At 50.6% G+C, this 27853-nt stretch overlaps 1 protein-coding gene across 2 annotated transcripts in view; it reads left to right on the top strand.

The window, feature by feature from the left end:
- RAB6B (RAB6B, member RAS oncogene family) overlaps nucleotides 1-27633 on the top strand; it is a 149251-nt gene extending 121618 nt beyond the window's left edge. The window contains exons 7-8 of one of the 2 annotated variants that reach the window (XM_045029188.1): nucleotides 1109-1175; nucleotides 27493-27633. In XM_045029188.1, coding sequence (XP_044885123.1) covers nucleotides 1109-1175; nucleotides 27493-27557 — 132 coding nt within the window. In that variant the 3' untranslated portion in view covers nucleotides 27558-27633. The remainder of the gene's footprint in view (nucleotides 1-1108; nucleotides 1176-27492) is intronic. The other variant, XM_045029189.1, reaches the window with a different exon arrangement.
- The last annotated feature ends 220 nt before the right edge of the window (nucleotides 27634-27853 follow it).

The following is a 27853-nucleotide window of genomic DNA, read 5'->3' as shown; positions in this document are numbered from 1 at the left end:
TGAACACTTCCTCTATCTGGCCACCTCGCCAGCTGCTCATTCCGCTTCCACCAGCCAACTGTCAGTTACCTTCTGCTACCACCTTCCTCTCTGCTGGTCAGTCTCCTAGTGATTTTCAACTTTAGCAGGCTGAGCAGAAATGCTGTCCCACCACAAGTGATTTCAGCTCTCATTTAAGCACTTAAAATATCAAAGGCTCCTAATAGAGTATTTCCTTAGAGGTTTTTATGGTCAGACTTTGAGGGTTGGACTAGATGACCTCCTGAGGTCCCTTCCAACCCTGATATTCTATGATTCAGCTCTGTCTTCGAACATTGGGGAGGAATAGATTAAACCAGACCAGGGACCCTTAGGGGAAAGCCACATCTCCTCAGTACTCCTCTTACTTTCACAAGGGTCTGGCATTCGAGCCCCTGGCTTAACGAGGTCCTTTCAGCTGAGGATGATCCCCTCATTTGGGACAGGTTAAGCACAGTTTTAATCCTTTTTACTCATACAATAAAAACCACAACACTGATAACAACCTTTCACTACCCCTGTATTCAGTACAAAAGTGATTTGTAACCCCACACCAGCCAAAGTTGATCACTTTGAACAACACTGCTCTATCTGCTGGACATCTTGGCAGAGTAGGTGTGTTCATGTAAATACAGTTTGCTCCTGAAGTCTCTCCCCGTCCCAGCTAATGTCAGGGGAGAATTCATTCAGACCCTGCTTGCATTACTAAACTGATTTAGTTATACCGATGCAAATCCATTATATGGCTGCACTTAAACCAGTGTAAATCATGTTTATACAGGGTTAGTTTAATCCCTTTATTTACTGAATTAAGTTAAATCGGTATAAAGTGCTTTTTAAATCCATTTAGTTACATCAGTGTAAGTTTTCTCCCATGAACAAGACCTTACACATTGATCTGGTCATACCAGAGTGGAAGTGACACATCTCTCAGCCCCCAGCCTTACTTCACCAACATTGTACACGATGAGTTTTGCTGTTCTCAGTTGTGTCAAATACAGAATGAAAAATGATGGCTATGGCTACAAACCCTGAACCTCAGTGACAGATTCCTTCTCTCTCTCCTCTCTTACCCCCGGACTTACGCTAGCTGTTCCGACGTGTCGCCTCCGCACTGCCCGGCATGGAGAGCATTCAAGAGAAGAGCAAAGAAGGAAGTATCCTTTTTTTAATGAAACTACCTAGCTCTTCTATAGCACTGTTCAACCATCAATCTCAAAGGTCAGTATATTGTCCTCCAAGGGAAAGTGAGGTTGAGGAAGGTGACAGTCATCATCATGGTCTCTGTCTAATGGAAGTTAAAGATTTCCTGGCACTGCGGATAACGCTGTTGGCCTCTGCAATATTCCCTAAGGCTTTGTGCTAACCATTGTTTAGTACAGCATTGCCCCTGCATCGGATTACACAGCCCTGGCACTAGTGGGTGCATGAGAGCCACACTCGGGGCTTAAAATTGATGCCCCAGTTTTTTTCCTCCAAGCCACCAGAAAGTGCCAGTGCTTGAAATCTTGCTGCTCTTGCCAAGCAGATGCAGGTAAAACCTGCTCCAAAGAGCAGCGCCAGTCAGCACAGCCCGAGGTTCGAGGTTCCAATGCCCAAGCGATGTTACTCCTAATTCTGCTCTGGGTAACATGATGTCCCAGTAACCTTAGTCCTGCAGCCAAGCGACGGCCCAAGTTATGCTGGGATGCCGTTCCAGCACTTCTTTGGGGAGCCAGAACCGCATTCCGGTACCTCCAGCACTGAGGAATGAGACACCAGTGCCATTCTGGCACTTTTATGCTAAGACTCAAGCACTACTCCAAACAGAGAATAGCATTGTCTAAGGGACATTATTTCTGCCCCTAGGCTAAGGACAGCAATAATGGAGATACTTGTGACCCTTTAATACCCCACGGGAATGGGTAGTAGAGGCCATTTGGAAAGCAGAGCATTCCATGGAGCATCGGTATTGAAGGAGCAGTTTGGTCTGATGCTTTTTGAATGCTGGGAGACAAGCCATGCTTTCCCAACGCAGAGGCCAGTTAGAGGGTGTTAGTGTGGCACAGCTAATAAAATACCTTAGTCCTCCAAACGAACTCACTCAAGCGAAGAGAAGCCATCAGGCATGTATGTGCATGTCCCCTGTGACTATGCAGTCACATCCGACATACTAGAAGAAAATGAGTCGTTAATGCACTGGTTCTTTTTCTTCAGTTCCACAGGGCTCATGTAACTTCTTGGAGTCTGGAGCTGAAGGGCTAGTCAGTGCTTTGTGGCGGGGCTTGGCAGGATTGGAGTTTGATTTTTTTATAATTTTGATAGATGTATATCAATGTTTATTTTTTAGCATTTTTTCCAATTTACATTTTTACAGTTGCACAAAATCATGTGTGTTAAGGATTTTTTCAGTGTTCATCTAATTAAATGTTCTTGAGTGTGGGAAATTATGGGGGGAGTGAGACAATAATTATTTAATGACAATAGATGTTGAAATTCAAAAAGTTAAAGTTTTATAGCCATTAAAACACAATTGACATCACATGGAAAAATATACAAAGTAAAGCTCCTTAAATCAAACTGTAAAACATTCTCAAACAACAGTTTTCTCACGTTGTCTAGCTGCACATTTCGATTATTATCGATGGAAATATTTTTTCATCAGTTTGTGTGTGAACAGTGAGATCCACATTTGCCAGTACAAATTTCAGCCTTCCATGCCTCTGTATAGTTCATGCCAACGTATCAGCAAAGACCCCTAGCCCAGTTTATTAGGGTATCAAGTCAAACACAAAATCCAGGTTCATTCCGATTCATCCATGCAGTGGTGCCTCTGCCATCGCCAAAGTTTGAAAGCTTGAGAAACAACAGAATTTGGATTTCTCTTCCATAAACGGGTTTTAGTTTTCAAACTGAGCCATTCTCCTCCCATAGGTGTAAGACACTCCAGAGTGCAGAAATCCTACCTAACACCATTGCATCTATGGAGATTGAAGGCTGTATGGCCACACCCAGCCATATCTTATTGGTTTACATAAGACCTCATAATGTTTTTAGACAACATCCGTCATACAAAATGTCACGACAGAGGCAGAATAGAAAGGAAATCTTTGAGTTTGGTATAGTAATGCACAAAGGCAGAATGACAGAGAAAGCTGAGTTGTAAGACCTGAACCTGGGGCAGATGCTGATTGCCTGGGAGGAAGATTGAAGCAGGCTTTCTAATGCTACAGGGCCAAGACATCTGGGGTTGCACCTGCCAGCAGGGGTGCATAGCCAAGACAGCTGGGGTATGCACTGATTCAGCATGTCCCTCAGGTAGCCGCTGCGAGCAGGGCTCCTGTGGAGATCCTAATGGATTTACAGCTCCTCCAAAGCAGCAGAACCCCACAGTTCCACCTGTCCTTCTATGGGTACATCCCTGTGTGCAGGGCCAGGCTGCAGCAGGGAGTTGCCCTGTGTATCTAGCTGCACCATCAGGTGTGCATCCGGCATGCTATGGGAGCAGATCTCTCAAACAGACCTCTCCTGTTTAAGGCCCTAGAACAGGGGTTCTCAAACTGGGGTTCGGGACCCCTCAGGGGGTCACAAGGTTATTACATGGGGGGGTCGCGAGCTGTCAGCCTCCACCCCAAACCCCACTTTGCCTCCAGCATTTATAATGGTGTTAAATATGTTAAAAAGTGTTTTTAATTTATAATGGGGGTCGCACACAGAGGCTTGCTGTGTGAAAGGGGTCACCAGTACAAAGGTTTGAGAACCACTGCCCTAGAACATGTGCTTTATAAAATGACTAGTGACAAAGATACCTGAGAAGGGAGGCACCCAGAGCTCTGAGTCTTTCTCCAGATCCTCGCCCTCTTCTGATTCCTCCTCCAGAGGCAATCTAGACAGGGTGTCAGCATTGATGTTCTGCCTTCCAGGTTTATACTGTACTTCAAAAGTTAACTCCGTTTTTGGACAGCTTCATTTAAGCTTTCCAATGTTAGCTCTGTTTGGGGCAGGGCCTTTTCCCAAGCAGCTGCATTCACTAGCCCCCCCCCCCACTTCATGTATGGGGGTTAGGCTTGGCTGCCTCTGCCACAGGAACGTCCTCTTCTTCTGACCACATAATGGCAGCCTGCATGAGTTCATGGAACTTCTTACTGGGCTTTCCTTAAACCTCCTTTTCATTTCACGGCAGAGGGAATCATCCTGGAGCCCCAGCACTAACTGCTCTTTCAAAACTGTATCTGGGTCTGGAAAACTCGTTGAGGGTCTCGCTGCTCCACTTTGCTCATTCTCTCCTGGAGGTTATACGCATATCCTTCATTAACGATCTGGAGGATGGTGTGGACTGCACCCTTAGCAAGTTTGCAGATGACACTAAACTGGGAGGAGTGGTTGATACACTGGAGGGTAGGGATAGGATACAGAAGGACCTAGACAAATTAGAGGATTGGGCCAAAAGAAATATGATGAGGTTCAACAAGGACAAGTGCAGAGTCCTGCACTTAGGATGGAAGAATCCCATGCACTGCTACAGACTAGGGACCGAATGGCTGGGCAGCAGTTCTGCAGAAAAGGACCTAGGGGTTACGGTGGACGAAAAGCTGAATATGAGTCAACAGTGTGCCCTTGTTGCCAAGAAGGCTAATGGCATTTTGGGTTGTATAGGTAGGGGCATTTCCAGCAGATCAAGGGATGTGATCATTCCCCTCTCCTCAGCACTGGTGAGGCCTCATTTGGAGTACTGTGTCCAGTTTTGGGCCCCACACTACAAGAAGGATGTGGAGAAATTGGAGAGAGTCCAGTGGAAGGCAACAAAAATGATTAGGGGGCTGGAGCACATGACTTATGAGGAGAGGCTGAGGGAACTGGGATTGTTTAGTCTGCAGAAGAGAAGAATGAGGGGGGATTTGATAGCTGCTTTCAACTACCTGAAAGGGGGTTCCAAAAAGGATGGATCTAGACTGTTCTCAGTGGTAGAAGATGACAGAACAAGGAGTAATGGTCTCAAGTTGCAGAGGGGGAGGTTTAGGTTGGATATTAGGAAAAACTTTTTCACTAGTAGGGTGGTGAAGAACTGGAATGGGTTACCTAGGGAGGTGGTGGAATCTCCTTCCTTAGAGGTTTTTAAGGTCAGGCTTGACAAAGCCCTGGCTGGGATGATTTAGTTGGGTTTGGTCCTGCTTTGAGCAGGGGGTTGGACTAGATGACCTCCTGAGGTCCCTTCCAACCCTGAGATTCTATGATTCTATGCCCAGACAGTTTCACCAGGCTCCTGCTTTCTCTCAAAGAACTCCTTTAGTTGGGTTCCAATAGGTACCTTGTCTCCATACACTACTAGGAGGAGTTCAAACATCTTTTCCACATCTTTCTTGTCCGCCATTGCCATGAACTTTACTGTAGCCTTGGCCTGGCCCTTGAGGTGCTCCTCTATGAAGTCCACACGATCTTCTTCAGGTACTCTTAGCACATGCAGAGCCACCTTCACAGGCTTGACCCACTCCTCTACCGTAATGTCTCCTGGTCTTGTCGGGAAGCCACGAAACTCTGTGAGCTTCTGCTCCCGTGGGACATAAATAGTAGGGGGTTTCTTAGCTTCTGCTGCCTGTTGGTCTATTACTGTCTTAGCCAGCGATAAGACTTCTCTCTGTTCTGTTCTAGCTTGTTTTAATGCCTCAGCTTGGTCTGATAATCTGCACTGAAGTTCAGCAAACTGGGCCTGTAGTTCTTCAATTCCAGCCATGGTAGGGTTCTTGACCAAGCCTGGACAGTGCTACCAGAACTCAACCAGTAAACCAATGTGGTGGACCCTGTGGATAGGATCCTGTTCATGAGGCCAATTATGTAAGTGGGGGGAATGGTCCTGGTATTGTGGGGAACTTTCCTGGCTTATACACTACCCCGGTGAAGTGGACTAGCAAAAGGATCTGAGTCCTCACTCCTACTCCCTTTATCCCAAGGCCTGCCTGACCTCAAGGGCTCTCCTTCCACTCTCCTTTATGGCAGAGTCCTCCTAACCCCAACAAAGCTGGGCTCAGGATTCTTGGGGGGGCTCAACCCCCAACCTTGTCATGGTCACTTAGGGCAGGGGTGCTCTCTCTGCACTTGATGCTTCCCTGACCCACTGATCATTACATACAGTTCAAAGCAAATACAATTTATTAAACAGCAATCAATTTAAAAAAAAAAGGAAAAAATGAGAAAGATGAAAGGAAAACATGTCACCCCGCTCTGTGGCACAGGAGCATCGCAACCAGCGTCTCTGGAATGTAAGGGAAGTTCAGTCTGTTCCTCACAAGTCCCAGGCCTCCTTCTCAGGCCCTGGCTGTGCTGCAGGGATGCTGCGGGTTGGACATGTGCTCTGGCGGTGGCCACACTCTCTCATGTTCTAGGTGGCAGGACCCTTCTTCCCAGCGCCGCCCCCACCCCGTTGGGGTTATGATCCCCCCTCCAAGTCTGGCCTTGGCTGGGGGTATCTCCCTGTGCTCAGCCTGCTGCCCAGGGTCCCCCTCACTCTCCCCAGCTGCTCACTGCACCTGGCTCTGGACTGCTCCAGCCTCAGCTCCAGCTCCAGCTCCACTCTGCCTCAGCATGGCTGCTGCTGCTTTGCCTCCAGCTCCCTGGGCTGTTTCTCTATCTGCCCTGGATCTGGTTGCTGCAGCTCTGCTCCCAGCACAGATCTGCTCTGTGGGCTGCTTCTGTGACTCTGCTCCCAGCACTGACCTGCTTCCTGGGCTGCTGTTCTAGCCCCTCTGGATCTGGCACAGCTCTGCCCCTCAGCTCAGCTTGGGCCCCTGCCCTCTCCTTAGCTCAGCCCCACACTGTCTGACCCAGGCAATTCCAGGTACATGGAGGACAAACCCTCCCCCCCCCCCCCCGACCTCCTGACTCCCTGATTAGCCTGCCCACCCTGTCAATTAGGCTGACCTGGAGCATTGGCCTCTCCCCACTGTTCCTGGGAAGTGTCAGTCTCAGGGTCCTGATTTCCCATTAACCCTTCCCCTTTCTTTTAGTACTGGAAGCTAGCCAACCAACCCCCCCCCCCCCACTGAATGTTAGTAAGGGGACAGAAGTCCCCTTACACTTGCTACAAGGGGTCCTGTAACTGCAATTACAGTGCAGGGCCACTGTGGCTGTGCTTTCTGAGATCTGTGATTAGCACTGATTCCTATCACTGTAAAGTCGGCTACATGACTGACAGGAATTACAACATGAATATGATGTAGTTAATATACCTGGATATACCCACAAGGGCTAATGATAAGTAATTCAGTGATGCAGCTAACCCACTCGTGATATGAATGGTGCTGGTGATTACACACTGAAAAGCAAAAATCACACTTGAATTACACTGTAACTACAATGTAGCCACACTTTAATCACATACTACCTATAGTGTGATCAAAGTACCATAATACCATGAAGGAGACCATTGTTTTTCATGGTACTTTTGACTCATATAAAGGCTCTGAACTCGACAAAGGGTAGGGCAAGAAGTGAGCAGCGAGAGGGATTTAGGTTGGCTACTAGGACAAACTATCTAACTCTAAGGAGAATTAAGCTCTGGAACAGGTTCCCTAGGGAGGGCTGCTGTCATTGGGAGGTTTTAGAACAGGTTGGACAAGTGCCCTCAGAGATCATTTAGGTTTACTTGGCCTTGCCTTTGCCGAGGGGGCTGAACTTGGGATCCTCTCCAGCCCTCCATTTCTATGATCACCTTACCAGCACAGAGCTTAGTTAAGTCAGTAGGGGTCTGCCTAGCCAGAACTCATTGCAGGACCAGGGCCTAAATCTTGCAGTACAGCTTATCTTCAGCGCTTTGCGGACTGGAAGGTTCAGATGAGATTGGAAAAGCCGATGAGCTTTCCGATGCTTATTTGAAACATCCCTTTTGAGATTCACCCCTCATTAGTTCTCAGCCATGAAGAGCATAACGAAGAAGATAAAGTGAACCGTTTGGGGGATTTCCTCATGTCTCCCTGTGCTCCTCTCTCAAACCACTTCTTTGTCATTTGTGCTTCTGGATTACTGCTCAGCCATCCACGGGAGGAGCATCCGAGGGCAGATTTGGGGTACCAGGAAGCTTACAGGGCAAACTGCTCTGTACCCAGTGTGGAGGTAGACAGAAAACATTCCCTTCCACCGCTGCTAGACTCTGGCAGACACCAGTGGTCTCATTAGACCAAGCCCATAATCCCCTTTCTCCAATTACTGAATGAACAAAAAGAAAAGCATCAATGTAGCGGTTCCTCCAGCTGGGTGGCTAATGGTTCTGCTCCAATTAAGATTTATTTATTACAAAGAAGTTCCCTGTTTTTAAATTAAACACAGCAATAATGACTCCCCCAGGGCTGGGGGAGGGAGAGTGGCAAATAGTTCCTTAGTGAACAATGCAGGGCAGGAGTGTTTTCTGAATGAGGACAGCTCATATCAAGTTGCTATTGTCCCCATATGGTATCACCAAGGCTTCTCCTGATCTGAGGCACCTTGAGCCAATCCCAGTTAATATTTGCACAACACTGGCAGCTATTCAGTGGTATTTATTGTGTGCTGCAGGAGGGGGCGTTCAGTACAGAAGCCATTTGAGCTCTCCGATCAGTCCCTGTGCAGAGGAAGGAGGGTTTAAACTGCCCCAGTGTGCTGTGAATGCTAAGCCCCAAGTCCTAGGGGCTCCGCCTTCCGAAAGGGCATTGATGTCAATGGCTCTTAGTTCAAGGGGTTGTGATATCTGTGTGTTTACTTAAATCTGTATGGGTTTGCACTGCTTGGCTAAAGCATCATCCAAAAGTAGGGTGACCAGATGTCCCGATTTTATAGAGACAGTCCTGATTTTGGGGTCTTTTTCTTATATAGGTTCCTATTACCCCCCACTCCCGTCCCGATTTTTCACATTTGCCATCTGGTCACCCTATCCAAAAGGGTATTCAGTCTCTGTATGAAGACTTCGCGAGATGGAGACCCTGGTGAGTGTAGCCCCTCTTGTACCCAGGACAAACACAGTCCTTGGGTGGGGATCGTTTCCCCAGCATCGGGGGCACTGTGCAGATTGGAAGTCAGTGTGACCGCTCCAGGTGAGGACTCTAGGCTGGTCCGGATGAGGCTGGCCAGCGAGGCAATGAAGCGCACAGTGATTGACGTGATGGGCAGATTGACAGGTCGCGGGACAGAAGGAGGGGAAGGGGAGTTCAGAGTCAAGGGTGGGCAGATAGCAGAGGTAAATGGCAGCTCAGCGCTGTGGGAGGGAATGGAGGAGACAGAGCTGTGCTTGAGGATGTGCCTCTTAATCTGCAATGAGGTGTGCCAGGCTCAGGTAGTCTCAGGGGCAGGTCAGAGCCTGTGTGGGGCTCCTGGTGCAGATGGCCAGTTCTGTGATTCCACCCTCCCTCTCCCACACCCTTCCCTGGGGTCTGCCAGGCAGCCAGGCGACCGACTCAGTGTCCCTGAAGACTATGAGAGGGGATGGAACTGGAGCCTTTGGCCACTCTTGTCCCTCAGATTTGCTGATAGCCCTGAGAGGTGACGAGGCTGGGCCCTTTCTTCAAAACCAGTTGCCATGGTCACTGAAGGTGACAGTGAGTCCCCCCGGCCAGCAATGGGGGGCAATAGAAAATCCATGTGAGGGGTAAATACACCTGAGGGAGGAGCTATCCAGGTGCACTTGCCTTAAATTAACAGAGCTGGGGGCTGGTATCTTCTTCTCCAAGCACTGTCCTGAAGGCACCTAGGCAGGCGAGAAGGAGTGTGGAGCAGCAGCCAGCATCAGAGGCCAAGAGAAGCCCACAGAAGTTGCTGACTCCATAGTGCCAGGACTCCACCCCCCACAACAAAGCACTAGGAGGCGGCACATAGGGGCCAGTGCCTGGGACTGTGCCTGCCAGTTGTCTGGGCGGTGCTGAGAGTGCTGCAGTCTTCTTCAGTCATGACCAGACAGACTCCAGTGTAGGCTCTGAAAATCCTAAATTCGATCCCCAGTTCAGCCAACGGAGCCAGGCAGAGTTTCAGAGCTGAAGGACACTCCGAATCCACAAAGGCCGGAGGCCTCAACAGCAGGGGAAATCCTAACACTGTCGTAGTGTCAGTGAACGCCATCCAGCTGCCCCACCAGGAACACTGTTCTGTGCCATCATTTCACTGAAGGCACCAGTACCTGGGCCAGGAGGAGATGTCTGCGAGCCTGGCCGGGCACAGGGCCGTCCTTAGGATTTATGGTGCCCTAGGCAGGATTATTAAACTGGTGCCCCTGTGCCTGTCTTGCTCTTAACAAGACAAACATAAGCTTACACTACTGGAAAACTTGCCACATGCATGTTATTAAAACCAGTTTAACTTAATTAAGCACACTGTAATGCTGATGGACTCGCTCTAAAGAAGTAGCACTATAGAAAAAATTCTGATTTGACAGAATGATGCAAATAATATATTTTTTTAATTTGTCAACATTTTATTGGAAATTTCTATGAAGAGGTATTGAAACAAGGATTTATTTTTAATTAAAAGCAATCTTTCTGACTTTTTTGGCTGCAAAATCAGTAATGTCATCGTATGACAAAGACAAAGTGATGTCTTGTTCGATTGCAAGAATAGTAAGACCAGTCAAGTGTTCCTGACTCCTTGTAGAGCGGAGATAGTTTTTAATGGGCTTTAGTTTTGAGAAACTCTGTTCTCCTGATGCTACTGTTACAGGATTTGTCAGTAGAATACGAGTAGCAATGTACACATTAGGATATATGTCAACAAGTTTGCCTTATGAGTAAACTGTACTGTGTCCATCATCCATTTTGCATGTGGCAACATTGATGACAGTGTACTCAATTCTTCATACAGTTCAAGTCCATTTAAATCAAAACGATCGCCGTGCTTCAGGAAGCTGTCTAGGTCAGGGGCCCCAATGCGGTACCCGAGGGTGCCATGGCGCCCACAGGGGCCTCTCAGTGCACCTGCGTACTGGCCAGCGGATGAGCATCCGCCGAAATGGCACCGAAATTCGGCGACATTTTGGCAGCGACGCCTCTGGATGACGCCACTTGCCACCAACAAGCATCATCATCCAGAGGTGTCGCCGCTGAAATGCTGCCGTAATTCGGCGGCATTTTGGCGGATGCTCATCCACCGCCACGGTCCTTCGTCTGGCGGGTAAAGGTTGGGGACCACTGCTCTATGTTCTTACACTTTGTCGTTAGTTGCTCTTGTTTTCCTATTTCGTTGAATTTAGTCCTGCTCAGCCCACCTACCAGCTGAGTGAATGGAATCCCAGGCCGACAGCAGGTTGAATGGCTCAGCCGGGGTCTCAGCCACCGGCCTGCTCAGCCCACTGCCAGCCTGGGGTTCCTTGAGCCGCTCAGCCCACCGCTGCATGCCATCAAAAATCATCTCGCGTGCCACCTTTGGCACATGTGCCGTAGGTTGCCGACCCCTGCTCTATACATTAGTAAGGAGATGAGCATATTACAGTTGTTGGAGGGCTCTATTTAGCAGTAACAGAGCTATAGGAAAGTCAGTCAACATTTTTTGTTTCTCTGATGAAAACGGGCCCACTCCCTTCCCCATACCAAACTTGTCACAAATAATTGTCAACAACTTAATTTTCTGTTTTTGGCTAAGATATTGATTTATTTTTTTAAATATTGAAATTGAATTCAGGATTGTTAGCAAGCATTTTTGGCGAACAAATTTGTTAAATGACAATCTAAATGGCGACGCAGTACTGCTTTCATGCTTGGCTCACCCCCCAGCCTGCTGGTCCAACAGCTGCACTAGAGGAGGAGATAGGTAGAAAACTGCAGGACCCCAAAATCCACCTCTTGGGGTGCAGAGTGGCAACAGCAGCAGCAAACCCTCAGGTCCGATCACACGCCAGTGGGCACCACTGCCAGCCCAACAGACCATGGTGAAGTTAGCACAGCATCTGATCTCAGGGACGGGGCACCCATGGAGCCACAGCAGCTCATCCTGCCCTGTGCAGCTCCCCCTGGATGAGATGGATCACTGCCAGCCTAGGGGGGGAGACGCACTCCCCAGCTAGGGTGACCAGATCCAGATGTCTGGATTTTATAGGGCTAGTTCCGATATTTGGGGCTTTGTCTTATATAGGTACCAATTACCCCCACCTAGGATGACCAGACAGCAAATGTGAAAAATCGGGATGGGGTGGGGGGGAATAGGAGCCTATATAAGAAAAAGACCCAAAAATCGGGACTGTCCCTATAAAATGGGACATCTGGTCACCCTACAGGTGAGTTCCTTCCCCCACCCCTTCCCAGAGACCCCAGCAGCCAATCCCCTCCCTCAGACTGTGCTGCATTCAGCTCTCTCTAGGACCCAGCAGCCCTGCTCTTACATGCTCCACTGCTTCCCATCTGTCCGGGCTGGGCAGAGCGGTGCCCCCAGACCTAGTGGTGCCCTAGGCGGCTGCCTGTTCTGCCTATGGCTAAGGACGGCCCTGGCCAGGCAGGACCTTTCCTCCTCGCAAGGCAGTGGCCCAGGCTAATGATTCCTGTCCCTGTTACCATGGGAGCAAAAGCTGCCTCCCAGGAAATGGCATGAGCTCTTGTGATGAGGTGTGCAGCTAATTAGCATTTCCGCTGTAGTGCAGCTCCTCTGATCAGCTATGCCCAGCACCCCACTCGATGCTGCCTGCTGTGATCCCTTCCCACTCGCAGCTGCACACTAGGGGTGTCTGTCCGCTGCGATGCTGAGCTGAGCCCCAGCAACCTCGAAGCAGGCCGGGCACTCCCTCCTGATCCCAGTGGTGTGAAGGATTCTACAGAGCTGTGAGGCTGCCACCCCTGCAGCACTGTGCAGCATGGCCCCCCACAGTCTGAGCCCTAAGAATGAGATTTCCACAGCCAACTAAGGGACCCCAGTTAATATTCATGGGAATTGGGCACCCAGATCCTTTAGGCAGCTTTGAAATGCTCTGCCCAGGTTCCTAACCCTTCGGTGCTTGTTGCAGGCCTTGGTGCAGACAAGGGCCTATGACTGCCAGCACTGGCACCACTGGGCATAGGCGGCAGGTTTGTATAATTTTTGGTGGTGCCCAAAAGAGTGGTGCCCCCCCCCCGCTCCCGCCCTGTAAGCCGATATAAAATGAAGCTACAAGATTACAAGGGTCAATTAAAAGTGGAAAGTCAGAAGCAGCACTTGCCTGCTTCAATATACGGTATTATATTTTGTTGCACCTGTTGTGACAAAGTGAGACTGTTCTTAATGTTTTCTCTGAATACTGTGTGGGTGCCTCAGTTTCCCCTGCAAGGTGCCAACTGAAGATGTTGGGGACAAAGAGATCAGGTGGCCTCCTTGTCCAGAAGAGACACAAAGGCTAGAGGAGGGAGTGTCAGTTTGGAGCTGGCTAGGGAAATGGGGAGAGGCCCAGAACTTGGATCTAGGCTCCCCACCTTCCAAGATGGATCTGACTGAGGGGTCCTGTTTTCTGTACCTACAAGTTCTATTTTAGACTATGATCCTGTCATCTAATAAACCTTCTGTTTTCCCGGCTGGCTGAGAGTCATGTCTGACTGCAGAGTTGGGATGCAGGGACCTCTGGTTGCCCCAGGACCTGCCTGGGCAGACTCGCTGCGGAAAGCTCAGTGTGGAAGGGCATGCTGAATGCTCCGAGGTCAGACCCAGGAAGGTGTAAGCTTCTTGCCCTGGAGACAGTATGCGCAGAGAGAGGAGGCTCCCCCAGAGTCCTGACTGGCTTTGTATGGAGTAGTTCCAAAACATCCCAGCATCCCCTTCCACACCATGTGCTTCCCGGAACTCCGCACAGGCACTGACACTCCCTCCTCTGGCCTTTGTCTCTTTTCCAGGCATTAGGAGGCCACCTGATCTTTTTGTTCTCCAACACCTTCAGTTGGCACCTTGCAGGAGAGCGGCCCAGGCCATCAGTTGCCTAGAGACAGAGTTTCGGCCATTCTCTGTGCAGACGGCATCACACTGGCACTCTAGGGCTCTACAACAATCACACACCCTTATCCCACCATCTAGATCCTTGAGAAATGCATAGGGGAAACTGAGGCACCCACACAGTATTCAGAGAAAACATTAAGAACATTCCCACTTTGTAACATCTATATACTTTAAAAGGTGTAAAATAATCAAGTATTGTGCTAAACACAATGATACTCCAAACTGACCACCAAATTTAAGTTGCACATTTTTCCTCTCAAGTGAGGGCTCTGAGGTGGGGCTGGGGATGAGGGGTTCACAGTGCAGGAGGGTGCTCAGGGTTGGGGTGCTGGGGGCGCAGGCTCTGGGGTGGGGCAGGGCTGGGGATAAGGAATTTGGGATGCAGACAGGCTGCCCCAGGGCTAGGGCCAGAGAGGACTCTCCCCCCCACCTTACTGGCAGCAGCAAGCTCCAGGGGAGGGACCCCTCCTCTCCCCCCACCCCACCCCCCCGGCAGCACACTCACTCTGCACCACAGTCACTGCACATGCTCCTAGGGACTCTCTCAGATCCAGAAAGCCCACTCGCCTCCCCTATGGTGGGTACCGGTGGGGGCGGAGGTTGCCATCACGTGTGGCCTCCCCTGCTGCTGCCCGTGGGTGCCGGGGGGCGGGGCAGAGAGCTCCCAAGTCCGTGTGTGTCTCCTTCCCCCTCCTCTCTCCCTCTTCCCCTCCCCCGGTGCTCCAAGAGGCTGCCTGCTGCTGATCTCTATAGCCTTAGGCAGAAGCAGCACAAACAAGGGAGAGAGGCACCGGCTGTTTTCTTTCAGACAGGGAAGCTCCGAGGCGGGGGCAGGGCCAGCTCCAGGCAGGGCCAGGGGAGAAACCCAGCTCCAAATACTGGTGGAGCACAGCCCTCAGCCTTGAATATTCCTGGTGCTTGAGCACCTTGAGCCCATATAACCTGCAGCCCCTGCCACTGGGCTGAGCAGACCTGCTCTAAGCCGAGCTAGAGGACATGGTGCTTAGGCCAATGATGACCGCCGGGAGCCCTGTCTACACTAGCACTAGCACTGTACTTTCACTTGTTTTCCAGATGTGCCAAACACTTGCAGCTCCAAGTGAAGTCGATGGGAGCTGGGCACCTAACTTGCTTAGGTACGAGATAGCCCACGAGGCACCCATCTGCATCCATCGGTGCCTAACAACCTTTGACAATCTGGCCTAGAGAGCCCAGTAGTCAGTTTTCTGGTTTTTCATGGCTCTGTGTCTCAGGGTACGTCTACACTACAAGACTATTTCGAATCTACTTAACTCGAATTTGTGGAATCGACCTTATGAAGTCGAATTTGTGTATCCACACTAAGTACACTAATTCGACTGTCTGAGTCCACAGTAACGGGGCCAGCGTCGACTTTGGAAGCGGTGCACTGTGGGAAGCTATCCCACAGTTCCCGCACTCCCCGCTGCCCATTGGAATGCTGGGTAGAGCCCCCAATGCCTGCTGGGGGAAAAAATGTGTCGAGGGTGGTTTTGGGTAACTGTCATCATTGAACCGTCAATCATGCCCTCCCTCCCTGAAAGCGCCGGCGGGAAATCTGTTCGCGCCCTTCTCTGGTCGGTTACAGCGCGGACGCCACAGCACTGCGAGCATGGAGCCCGCTGCGATCATCGCTGCATTTATGGCCGTTGTCAACTCCTCGGACCTTATCGTCCACCTCTTCCACAGTCAGCTGCTGAGAAATCGGGCGAGGAGGCTCCGTCAGCGCGGTGAGGACAGGAAGTCACAGAGTGGCGCAGACCTCTCACAAAGCAGGGTACGCCGCGCAGTGGAGATCATGGTGACAATGGGTCAAGTTTATGGTGTGGAACGGCGATTCTGGGCCCGGGAAACAAGCACGGACTGGTGGGACCGCATAGTGCTGCAGGTCTGGGATGAATCACAGTGGCTGCGAAACTTCAGGATGCGTAAGGGCACTTTCCTTGAACTCTGTGACTTGCTGTCCCCTGCCCTGAAGCGCCAGGACACCCGGATGCGAGCAGCCCTGACTGTGCAGAAGCGAGTGGCCATAGCCCTCTGGAAACTTGCAACGCCAGACAGCTACCGGTCAGTAGCAAACCACTTTGGCGTGGGCAAATCTACCGTAGGGCTTGCTGTGATTCAAGTAGCCCACGCAATCGTTGAGCAACTGTTCTCAAAGGTAGTGACTCTAGGAAACGTCCAGGTCGTCATAGATGGCTTCGGCGCGATGGGATTCCCAAACTGCGGTGGGGCTATAGATGGGACTCACATCCCTATCCTGGGACCAGCCCACCAGGCCAGCCAGTACATTAACCGAAAGGGCTACTTTTCTATGGTGCTGCAAGCACTGGTGGACCATAGGGGACGTTTTACCAACATCTACGTCGGGTGGCCGGGCAAGGTTCATGACGCGCGTGTTTTCAGGAACTCTGGTCTGTTTAAACACCTCCAGGCAGGTAGTTTCTTCCCGGACCACAAAATAACGGTTGGGGATGTGCAGATGCCTACAGTGATCCTCGGGGACCCAGCCTACCCGCTAATGCCCTGGCTCATGAAGCCCTATACAGGCGCCTTGGACAGTGAGAAGGAACTCTTCAACTACCGGCTGAGCAAGTGCAGAATGGTGGTGGAGTGTGCTTTCGGACGTCTCAAGGGGAGATGGCGGAGCTTACTGACTCGCTCGGACCTCAGCGAAAAAAATATCCCCGTTGTTATTGCTGCTTGCTGTGTGCTCCACAATCTCTGTGAGAGCAAGGGGGAGACCTTTATGGCGGGATGGGAGGTTGAGGCAAATCGCCTGGCTGCTGATTACGCTCAGCCAGACAGCCGTGCCGATAGAAGATCCCAGCGGGAAGCGCTGTGCATCCGGGAGGCTTTGAAAGCTAGGTTCCTCGGAGAGCAGGGTAACCTATGACTGTCCACTTGATTTACAGAGAAGCTGAACCTGAGCCTGTTTCAGTGACTGTTGACTTCGATCTGCGGTTACATACCCCGTTCTCCAGGTTTCCCCCCTTCCAACACACGTTTTAAAATAAATTTAATGGAACACTGATTATTAACAAAGTTTTCTTTAATTATGAATTCCTGTTCAAGGGTTGAAACATGGACGCAGACTGTGGTGGGTATGGTGTGCACTGATGTACAGACCGCTTCTACACTAGAGGAATGACAGGCTCCTGCTCCTACAGCGGTCTCTGGGGGGAGGACGGTTGCAGGTGGGTGTGCAGGAAGGGTGGGTTTGCAGGAAGGGGTGAGGGGTGCCGTCTTTGGGACGGAGTTTGGATGCAGGCTCTGGGCTGGGGGTTGGGGCGTAGGAAGGGGTGAGGGGTGTGTGGGAAGGGTGAGTATGTGTCCGTGGATGAGGGCTCTTGCTGGGGCTCAGGGCATCGGAGAGGCTCGTGGCTAGGGTGGAAGGGCATGGTAAGGGCAGCCTGCCTTGCCATTTGTGGATGGCAGGCGCTAGGACCCTGGGGCAGCATACACCTCACAGACTGACCCTGGTGCCTAGTGACTGCAGTCTGTGTGTGTCCTGCTGTTGATCCTGCCCCCAAGTCTGTACCCTGGTAATGGAGGCTGTCCTATGCAATTAAAAAACCCCTCCCCCCCCTTCACACAAAGTCTTCTGACAAGGAAAACGTGACAGAAACAGTGAATAACAACAAACTACTCTTAATACTCAACTACACAGTGGGGGGATGAAACTTGGATTTGGGACTGGGTGATCCAGGAAGGGAAGCACTTCTCAAAATTTATGGCATGAGAGCTGTTTGGTACATGAGCGCTCTGCTGGGGTGGAGTGACAGTTTTCACGGCCCCTAGCACCCCTCCTTCTTGTGATTTTGGGTGATGCAGGGACAGGACTTTGTGGCGGGGGAAGGCGGTTGCAGATACAGTTCAGGGGGGCTCTCTGCTCCTGCCTGCGGTCCTGCAGAACATCTACAAGGCGCCGGAGCGTGTCCGTTTGCTCCCTCATTAGCCCAAGCAGCGTTTGAGTCGCCTGCTGGTCTTCCTGCCGCCACCTGTCCTCCCGTTCGCTGTGTGAGCGCTGGTGCTGACATAGGGTCTCCCTCCACTGTCTCTGCTCGGCCGCCTCGGCTCTGGAGCAGGCCATCAGTTCCGAGAACATGTCGTCCCTAGTCTTTTTCTTTCGCCGCCTAATCTGCGCCAGCCTCTGTGAGGGGGATGCCGGGGCAGTTCGTGAAAGAGCCGCAGCTGTGTGATGGGAAAAAGGAAGTGATTTCCTTGAAAAGATACATGTTTGCGAACACTGAACACAGTCTACTCAGTTTCTGTGAACAAGACCATACAGGGCACCTAGTCTCACGAGCTCTCAGGACAAGTTCGAGATTTCGGAATACGCTTTCATTGGCTGCGGTCTTGCACAGGAGATCGGACAAGCGGGGCGGTACAGCTGAATCCGTGTAGCAGCCAGGCCTGGTAAGCACTACACTATAGGCTGCTTAACAGTTAATGGATAGCTGTGCCCTCCCGCTGAAGGCAATCTGGAAAGCATAAAGTCTGACCCTGTTCCAGCCCCTCACGGCTGTGCCCAGGAAAGATCACTGTATGCTTTTCCTCTGCGGCCTCCAACACGTGGCTGTTAAACGAAGGTCATTGCTATGCAAAGTAAAAGTCAAGCATTCACAATAGTAACAGTACACTAATTGCACTAATTAGATGCAGCAGTCGCCGAACGAGATTACCCTGAGGCGGGTCACTCGGAGAGAGAGAGAGAGGATGCTGCGAGAATCCCTGCACAGACCAGGACCGTATGCTGCCATGCTGGTCGAGGCAATGATTCCGCTGTACGTTAGGATGGCCTGGCGCGGAAGAGTGTGCTTTCACGGAGCACCAAATAAGGCACCTTTCCCCAGGAACCTCCTGCGGAGACTTTTTGAGCTCCTCTACGAGAGCTTCGTGGAAGTGTCCCAAGAGGATTTCTGTTCCATCCCTATATGTGTGGACCTTCTTTTTATATAGTTTTATATGGAAAAGTTTTTATATAGTTTTTATATAGTTTTTATTCCTGTTTTTTAAAAAATAAATGTTTCCATGTTTATAGCACTTACCGACTGATCCTTCCCCTGATTCTGAGTCCGGGTTAACGGCCGGGGAGGGTTGGTAGGGGATCTCTGTGAGGGTGATGAAGAGATCCTGGCTGTTGGGGAAAGCGGTATTGTAAGCGCTGTCGCCTGCGTCGTCCTCCACAAACCCTTCCTCATCTTCCCCATCCGCGAACATCGCCGAGGAACTGCCCGTCGACACTATGCCATCCTCAGAGTCCACGGTCACTGGTGGGGCAGTGGTGGCAGACCCACCTAGAATGGCATGCAGTGCCTCGTAGAAGCGGCATGTCTGGGGCTGGGCTCCGGAGCGTCCGTTTGCCGCTCTGACTTTTTGGTAGCCTTGTCTCAGGTCCTTGATTTTCACGCGGCACTGCGTTGTATCCCGGCTGTATCCTCTGAGTGCCATGGCTTTGGAGACCTTCTCGTAGGTCTTTGCATTCCGTTTGTTGGAGCGCAGCTCCGAAAGCACAGACTCATCGCCCCACACAGCGATCAGATCCAGGACTTCCCGGTCTGTCCATGCTGGGGACCTCTTTCTATTCTGGGATTGCATGGACTCCTCTGCTGGAGAGCTCTGCATCGTTGCAGGTGCTGCTGAGCTCGCCCCGATGTCCAACCAGGACATCAGATTCAAAGTGCCCAGACAGGAAAAGGAATTCAAATTTTCCCGGGTCGTTTCCTGTGTGGCTGGTCAGAGAATCCAAGCTTGGACTGCTGTCCAGAACGTCAACAGAGTGGTGCACTGTGGGATAGCTCCCGGAGCTACTAAGTTCGATTTGCATCCACACATAGCCTAATTCGAGATAGCCATGTCGAATTTAGCGCTACTCCCCTCGTCGTGGTGGAGTACCGAATTCGAACTAAAGAGCCCTCTAGGTCGAATTAAACGGCTTCCTGGTGTGGACGGTTGAGCGGTTAATTCGAATTAACGCTGCTAAATTCGATTTAAAGTCCTAGTGTAGACCAGGCCTCAGGTATCTCTCGCTGCAGCTCTAATATGGAGCAGGCTAGGAAATAACACTTAGCACCTTCTGTACTGAACATTCCACAAGCACAATGGATTATCAGCCCATTGGCAGATCTATGGGATGGGAGGTGGGCAGTTAAAAGTGCTGTGCTGGGTATTGGAGCCAGTGGTATCTTTCACATTCACTCCTGGACTCTGCCTGGGCCTCTCCCTTCAGAGGCCTTCTGCTGGAGCCCAGATCCTCACAGGCACCTAACTCCCCCTAACTTGGGTGGCAAGGACATTGACCTGTCTCCTAACCCCTTCTCTGCAGTGCTTGTCCCTCCTGAGCCACCTGTCCTGAAGTCTTTGAGGAAACAGAGCCTTGAGCTAGACATTTTGGCAAATGGATTAAAAACCATGGGAGAGGGCAAGGCAGAGGAATCCCAACCCCACCACACAGCAAAGCGCATAGGGGCTGGCCATGTGGAACAACGAGCAGGGGTCAGGAGGGCAGTTTTTCCCACCCATGTATTCTGGGAGGGTTTTTTCTTTAATCTCCTTCGTCTGAAGCGTCAGTGATGGCCGTGTCTGGAGATGGGAAATTGGCTGGGGTGTGCCAGGGCTCTGAGATAGCAACATTCATTCTCTCACTCAGGGGCTGGGCTGGCTGGTTTTGGTTCAGATGCTCAAGGTCTAACTGATTGCCTCACGGGGGAGAAAATAATTTTCCCCAAAGTCAGATTGATTGGACCTCAGGGGTTTTCCACCTTCCTCTATAGCATGTGGGTGCGGGTCACTTGACAGGATTATCTGGGTCTCTCTCACCTAATCGTTTTCCTGACAGTGATGTCTAGTTGGCATTTCCTCAATATCACCATCCAGTGATTTCCTCTCTATCTAGTTGGCAGCCGGTATCAAGCAGAGTGCCCCAGGGGATCTGTGCTGGGGCCAGTTTTGTTCAATATTTTCATTAAAGATCTGGAGGATGGCATGGACTGCACCCTTAGCAAGTTTGCAAATGACACTAAACTGGGAGGAGTGGTAGATACGCTGGAGAGTAGGGATAGAATACAGAGGGACCTAGACAAATTAGAGGATTGGGCCAAAAGAAATCTGATGAGGTTCAACAAGGACAAGTGCAGAGTCCTGCACTTAGGACGGAAGAATCCCATGCACTGCTACAGACTAGGGACCGAATGGTTAGGCAGCAGTTCTGCAGAAAAGGATCTAGGGGTTACAGTGGACGAGAAGCTGGATATGAGTCAACAGTGTGCCCTGGTTGCCAAGAAGACTAACAGCATTTTGGGCTGTATAAGTAGGGGCATTGCCAGCAGATCGAGGGACGTGATCATTCCCCTCTATTCGACATTGGTGAGGCCTCATCTGGAGTACTGTGTCCGGTTTGGGCCCCCACACTACAAGAAGGATGTGGAAAAATTGGAAAGAGTCCAGTGGAGGGCAACAAAAATGATTAGGGGGCTTATGAGGAGAGGCTGAGGGAACTGGGTTTGTTTAGGCTGCAGAAGAGAAGAATGGGAGGGGATTTGATAGCTGCTTTCAACTACCTGAAAGGGGGTTCCAAAGAGGATGGATCTAGACTGTTCTCAGTGGTAGCAGATGACAGAACAAGTCGGTTTTTAAGGTCAGGCTTGACAAAGCCCTGGCTGGGATGATTTAGTTGGGGATTGGTCCTGTTTTGAGCAGGGGATTGGACTAGATGACCTCCTGAGGTCCCTTCCAACCCTGATATTCTATGATTCTATGACCGACTAGCTAAGTGGCAATTCTGCAGAAAAGGACCTGGGGATTACAGTGGACGAGAAGCTGGATATGAGTCAACAGTGAGCCCTTGTTGCCAAGAAGGCTAATGGGCATGTTGGACTGCATTAGTAGGAGCATTGCCAGCAGATCAAGGGAAGTGATTATTCGCACTGGTGAGACCACATCTGTAATATTGCATCCTGTTTTGGGCCCCCCACTACAGAAAGGATGTGGACCAGGGCCGCCCGGGGGGGGGCAAGTGGGGCAATTTGGCCCGGGCCCCACAGGGGCCCCCACGAGAGTTTTTCGGGCCCCCTGGAGCGGAGTCCTTCACTTGCTCCGGAGGCCTCGGAAAACTCTCGCGGGGTCCGGGCCCCTGGGGCTTCTTCCTCTCCCTGTCTTCGCAGGCGGGGGGGTCCTTCCGCTCCGGGACCCTCCACCGAAGTGCCTCGAAGACCTGGCTGCAGTTCGGGGGCGGGTCCCACTTTGGCGGTAATTCGCCGGCAGGGAGCCCCTGCAACGGGTCTTTGGGGCACTTCGGCGGCGGGTTCCGGAGTGGAAGGACCCCCCGCTGCCAAATTACCGCCAAAGCGGGGGGCCCTCTGGGTGGCCCTGATGTGGACAAATTGGAGATAGGTCAGCAGAGGACAACGAAAATGATTAGGGGGGTAGGGCACATGACTTATGGGGAGAGGCTGAGGGAACTGGGCTTATTTAGTCTGCAGAAGAGAAGAGTGAGGGGGGATTTGATAGCAGCCTTCAACTACCTGAAGCAGGGTTCCAAAAAGGATGGAGCTAGGCTGTTCTCAGTGGTGGCAGATGACAGAACAAGGGAGCAATGGTCTCAAGTTGCAGTGTGGGAGGTCTAGGTTGGATATTAGGAACAACTATTTCATTAGGAGGGTGGTGAAGCAGTGGAATGGGTTACCTAGGGAAGTGATGGAATCTCCATCCTTAGAGGTTTTTAAGGCCCGGATTGGCAAAGCCCTGGCTGGGATGGTTTAGTTGGTATCAGTCCTGCATTGGAGTAGATGACATGAGGTCTCTTCCAACCCTAAGTTTCTATGATTCTGTCATTCAGTGAGGGGACCTCGGGCATGGGTGTACCTCAGTCCTTGCCACTCTCTCCCATGGCGTGTAATAGTATAGTCTCCTGAGCGGCTGTAATACTTTGGTCGCATTTCAGGTGTTGGGTTTAGTGTGCGAGTGCTTGGTGGGGCTGATGGCCTGTGAAGTACAAGAGGTCAGATGAGATGAGCTGATAGTCCCTTGGGAGGATTCAGGGAAGAAGCTAGTTTAAGGCAAGATGAGAACCTGATGTCCTCTCTTGGAACCATTAGGATGGGATACTCAGGTCCGGGAGGCCAGGATCGGCCTTGAGCTTTAACATATCTGCCTGTTGAGACATTCCTGCATTCCCAGGCTAGGAAGTGACTTGTCACACTGAAGGGGCTGCCTGTCTGAAGCACATCAGCCAGCTCATTATTTTTTAATGTATTTATCTGTGCGTGCGTTGGCAGCCACGGCTCTCGGAATTGGCTGTGGCTGTTCATGTGCACCTCAGTTCAACTCTTTGTTCGGGGAAGCCTGTAAATTATTAAATCAGCTTCATTTAGCGCACAGCCAGATGGAATTGCTGTGTCGTTTTAAAGCAGCAGCATGTGGCATTAGGGCCAGGAGAGGTTTGGCCTCCTGAGTTCCATGACATTTGTCACAGCAGAACGAGGGCCTTTAGTCCTGCTACGTGAGAGCAGGGTGGGGTACTTGCAATTTTGCTCCCATGTTTTATAGTTAGTGTGCAAGTGTATAGCTTATTTGGCACCTTCCCTAGGAGGAAAAGCGCTGGTGGGGGTGGGGGGAGGCAGTACCCTATTGCAAAGCTTCCCACACAGCTGCTTTCTGTAGCGAACTCCCCACTAGAGCCTTTGGAGGACAGGTACATCTCACTGCAGCCAGAGATATAGGTCCAGGTGGGTAGACCTCCGCACACTAGCTTTGAGCAAGCTTGTGTCTAAAATAGCAGCGTGGCCATGGTGGTGCGAGGGGCTAGCCCCCTAGGTCCATGCCTCTGCTCCCAGGTGGGCCTGTATGCGGAACAGCTAGCCCAACTCACTGCTTGCAATACCGTGGCTACTAGGATATTTTTAGTACACTAAATCTATCAAAGCTGTCGCAGGTATGTCTGCCCAAGCTGGCAGTTACACCTCCAGCTCCAGCCCAGAAAAACCCAAAGAGACAGAGGGAGGGATACATGTTCCCCATCCAACTCTTGCCCCAGCACCTGAGAAATGCAGCAGCTCTGTTGCTCTGTCGCTGCCGGGGCCTGTTGTGGGACAACAGCATCTCCCAGCTAAAAAAATCGTCTCCCTGCCTTGTCTGAGAAATAGTTCCCACTGAAATCAACTAATATGTGCTGCCATAATAGTGATGCAAAGAACTTCCATCCAATGGGATTGAGTCTCCACCATGGCACTTTCTTCACAGGGGACACATGACATGAGTGATCCGGGCTTCAGCCTTGGGTGTGCTGCGTGGTAACACACGATGCCCATGCCCAGCTCTCTTCAATAGCTGAATGTGAGGTCCACTGGGAGCTGCCCAGTGACTGAGCCTATTAAGGAGTCAGTGCTACAAACCATTGGGAGGCGTGGGGGAGTCATTGCATTTCAGAGCATTCTATTGATTTAACCATTTCAGTCTTTGGCCTAATTAGACTCAAGCTAGTGCAGGGAAGGAGTTACCTACAGCCATCACATGGGAAACAGTTACTAATTAATTATTCCCAGGGAGCGCACCAAAGGTGTCCCCTCCCTCAGCAATGGCCGTGAAACTCGGTCAGTGAACACTTTCCACCTGCCACAGCCTCTTGTCTCCGGTAACTGAAAAGTTCCTCCTCCATTTGCACTGCTTAGGGTACGTCTACACTACAGGATTATTCCGATTTTACATAAACCGGTTTTGTAAAACAGATTGTATAAAGTCGAGTGCACGCAGCCACACAAAGCACAATAATTCGGCGGTGTGCGTCCATGTACCGAGGCTAGCGTCGATTTCTGGAGCGTTGCACTATGGGTAGCTATCCCGTAGCTATCCCATAGTTCCCGCAGTCTCCCCCACCCATTGGAATTCTGGGTTGAAATCCCAATTGCATGATGGTGCAAAAACAGTGTCGCGGGTGATTCTGGATAAATGTCGTCACTCATTCCTTCCTCCGTGAAAGCAACGGCAGACAATCATTTCGCGCCCTTTTTCCCTGGATTGCCCTGGCAGACGCCATAGCATGGCAACCATGGAGCCCGTTTGCCTTTTGTCACTGTCACCGTATGTGTACTGGATGCCGCTGTCAGAGGCGGTACTGCAGTGCTACACAGCAGCATTCATTTGCCTTTGCAAGGTAGCAGAGATGATTACCAGTTGTTCTGTACCGTCTGCCGTACCATTGTAAATTGGTGATGAGATGATGGTTATCAGTTGTTCTGTACTGTCTGCTGCTGTCATGGGTGCTCCTGGCTGGCCTTCGCTGAGGTCAGCCGGGGGCGCAAAGACAAAAATGGCAATGACTCCCTGGGTCATTCCCTCCTTTATGTTTTATCAAAAAATAGAATCAGTCCTGCCTAGAATATGGGGCAAGTGTACTAGAGAACCAGTGTATCAGAGAGCACAGCCGCTCCATGTCAGATCCTGCAGAAATGATGAGCTGCATGCCATTCTAGGGGGTGCCCCTGCAACAACCCCACTCGTTGCTTCCCTCCTCCCCCAACCCTCCGGGGCTACCATTGCAGTGTCTCCCCATTTGTGTGATGAAGTAATAAAGAATGCAGGAAAAAGAAACACTGAGTTTTTAGTGAGATAAAATGAGGGGGAGGCAGCCTCCAGCTGCTACGATAGTCCAGGCAGGACATTAAACGGTGGAGGGGGGAGGAGCCCAGCATCCCGCTGCTATGATAGTCCAGGCAGTACAGAATCTTTTCTTTAGATATGAAAGGGGTGGGGGCTGATGGAGCTCAGCCCCCAGTTGCTATGATGAGGACGGTTACCAGCCATTCTGTACTATCTGCCAGGAATGACCAGGAGTCATTCCTATTTTTACCCAGATGCCCCCAGCCGACCTCACCTGGGACCAGCCAGGAGCACTCACAGGCTGATGATGACAATGGATAGCAGTCATATTGTACCATCTACCATCAGGAAGGGGATGCTGGTGTTCAGCGCTGCAGCACCCCATCTACCAGCACATGCAGTAGACATAGGGTGACATTGAAAAAAGTCAAGAACGATTTTTTCCCTTTCACGGGGGGGAGGGGGGGGGGAGGGGGGTAGATTGATGAGATATACCCTGAACCACCCCAGACAATGTGTTTGACCCTACAGGCATTGGGAGCTCAGCCAAGAATGCAAATACTTTTTGGAGACTGCGGGGACTGTGGGATAGCTGGAGTCCTCAATCCCCCCTCCCTCCCTCCATGAGCGTCCATTTGATTCTTTGGCTTTCCGTTACGCTTGTCACACAGCACTGTGCTGTGGACTCTGTATCATAGCCTGCAGATTTTTTTCAAATGCTTTGGCATTTCGTCTTCTGTAACGGAGCTCTGATAGAACAGATTTGTCTCCCCATACAGCGATCAGATCCAGTATCTCCCGTATGGTCCATGCTGGAGCTCTTTTTGGATTTTGGTACTGCATCGCCACCCGTGCTGATTAGAGCTCCATGCTGGGCAAACAGGAAATGAAATTCAAAAGTTCGCGGGGCTTTTCCTGTCTACCTGGCCAGTGCATCCGAGTTCAGACTGCTTTCCAGAGCGGTCACAATGGTGCACTGTGGGATACCGCCCGGAGGCCAATACCGTCAATTTGCGTCCACACTAACCCTAATCCGACATGCAATACCGATTTCAGCGCTACTCCTCTCGTCGGGGAGGAGTACAGAAACCGGTTTAAAGAGCCCTTTATATCGATATTAAGGGCCTCGCTGTGTGGACGGGTGCAGGGTTAAATCGGTTTAATGCTGCTAAGTTCGGTTTAAACGCGTAGTGTAGACCAGGCCTTATAGCTGAGACTGAAGTCCAGCCTGCTGGCTTCATTTAGGAAAAGTGGTGCCCCAGCAGGCTGGGGACAGATCATCTGTGGGCAGGCTGGAGATAAATACACCACTAAGAGCTGCCATTCAAAGGCAGCCCAGGCCGTTCTGTAATGTGTCCACCGAGTTACTAGCCATGCAGGTTGTGCATGATAAGCAGGTCAGTGTAGTAATGAGAACATGATGCATAGCTAAAGGCTTTTTTATGTGTGTGAGAGAGCGAGAGAGCACATTCCATCAATGCTGCTGGCAGTCTATGTGTACCATGAGAGAAAGAACGAACCACTTGGTCTGCTTCCAAGTGGGCGTCTGGGTGAACGAATTGTCTGCTGTCCCCTCTGGAGATGTGAGTTCAGTTGCAGATTTTGGTCCCATGTGATTTGAGTTTGGTGTTTTTGTCTTAGAGGGTATTTGTCTGCTAACTCCCCTGCCCAACTCAGCACACTTGGCAATCTCTGCCCAGATCAAAGCAGAGGACACTACAAGTCTGGATGGAAGTGCCTTGGCAGAAATTTTGGGGGTCCTCTGTGTGTGGAGCAGAAATGCCGTAGAGATGGCTGAGGGTGGATATACACAGCACCAACGTACACTGTGCTTGCTGCCAGTCGGCGTATCACTTCCATGCACACTAAAATTAATTACCACTTGCCAGAAATTAAGCAGTGGTAACTACCCCAGCACCCAGAATACACAGGTTTATCTTAAATAATGATATCATCTTCCTTAACCTTCTTTTCCTCCATCAGTGATTGACATCAAGTTGGACAAACCACAGGATCCTCCAGCCAGTGAAGGCGGGTGTTCTTGCTAATACAGAGCACAGGATTGGTCAGCTTCATTTGATACCACACGCTTGTTGTGTTGCTTCCTATTGGTTAGCTTCCTAAAGAAACAAATTGAGTTATCAGATGGGGGAGGATTTTTTTTCTCTCTGTGTCTGGGGACGGGTGGGTGGGAATGTTCAGATCACGTCACTCTTAACAGCTGTTACTGAAACTTACTATTTTTTTGGTTTGGTTGTAATATATTGTACTTTATTAAAATTGCCAAAAACAGTTCAACATTTAAAAAGGAAAGTTTAAATCATGTGTATACAACTTTTTGCCA

The sequence above is a fragment of the Mauremys mutica genome, chromosome 9 (genome assembly GCF_020497125.1).
Source record: "Mauremys mutica isolate MM-2020 ecotype Southern chromosome 9, ASM2049712v1, whole genome shotgun sequence".
Classification (NCBI taxonomy): domain Eukaryota; kingdom Metazoa; phylum Chordata; order Testudines; family Geoemydidae; genus Mauremys; species Mauremys mutica.
The sequence above is the reverse complement of the archived record's forward strand: the minus strand, read 5'-3'. Positions and strand labels throughout refer to the sequence as shown.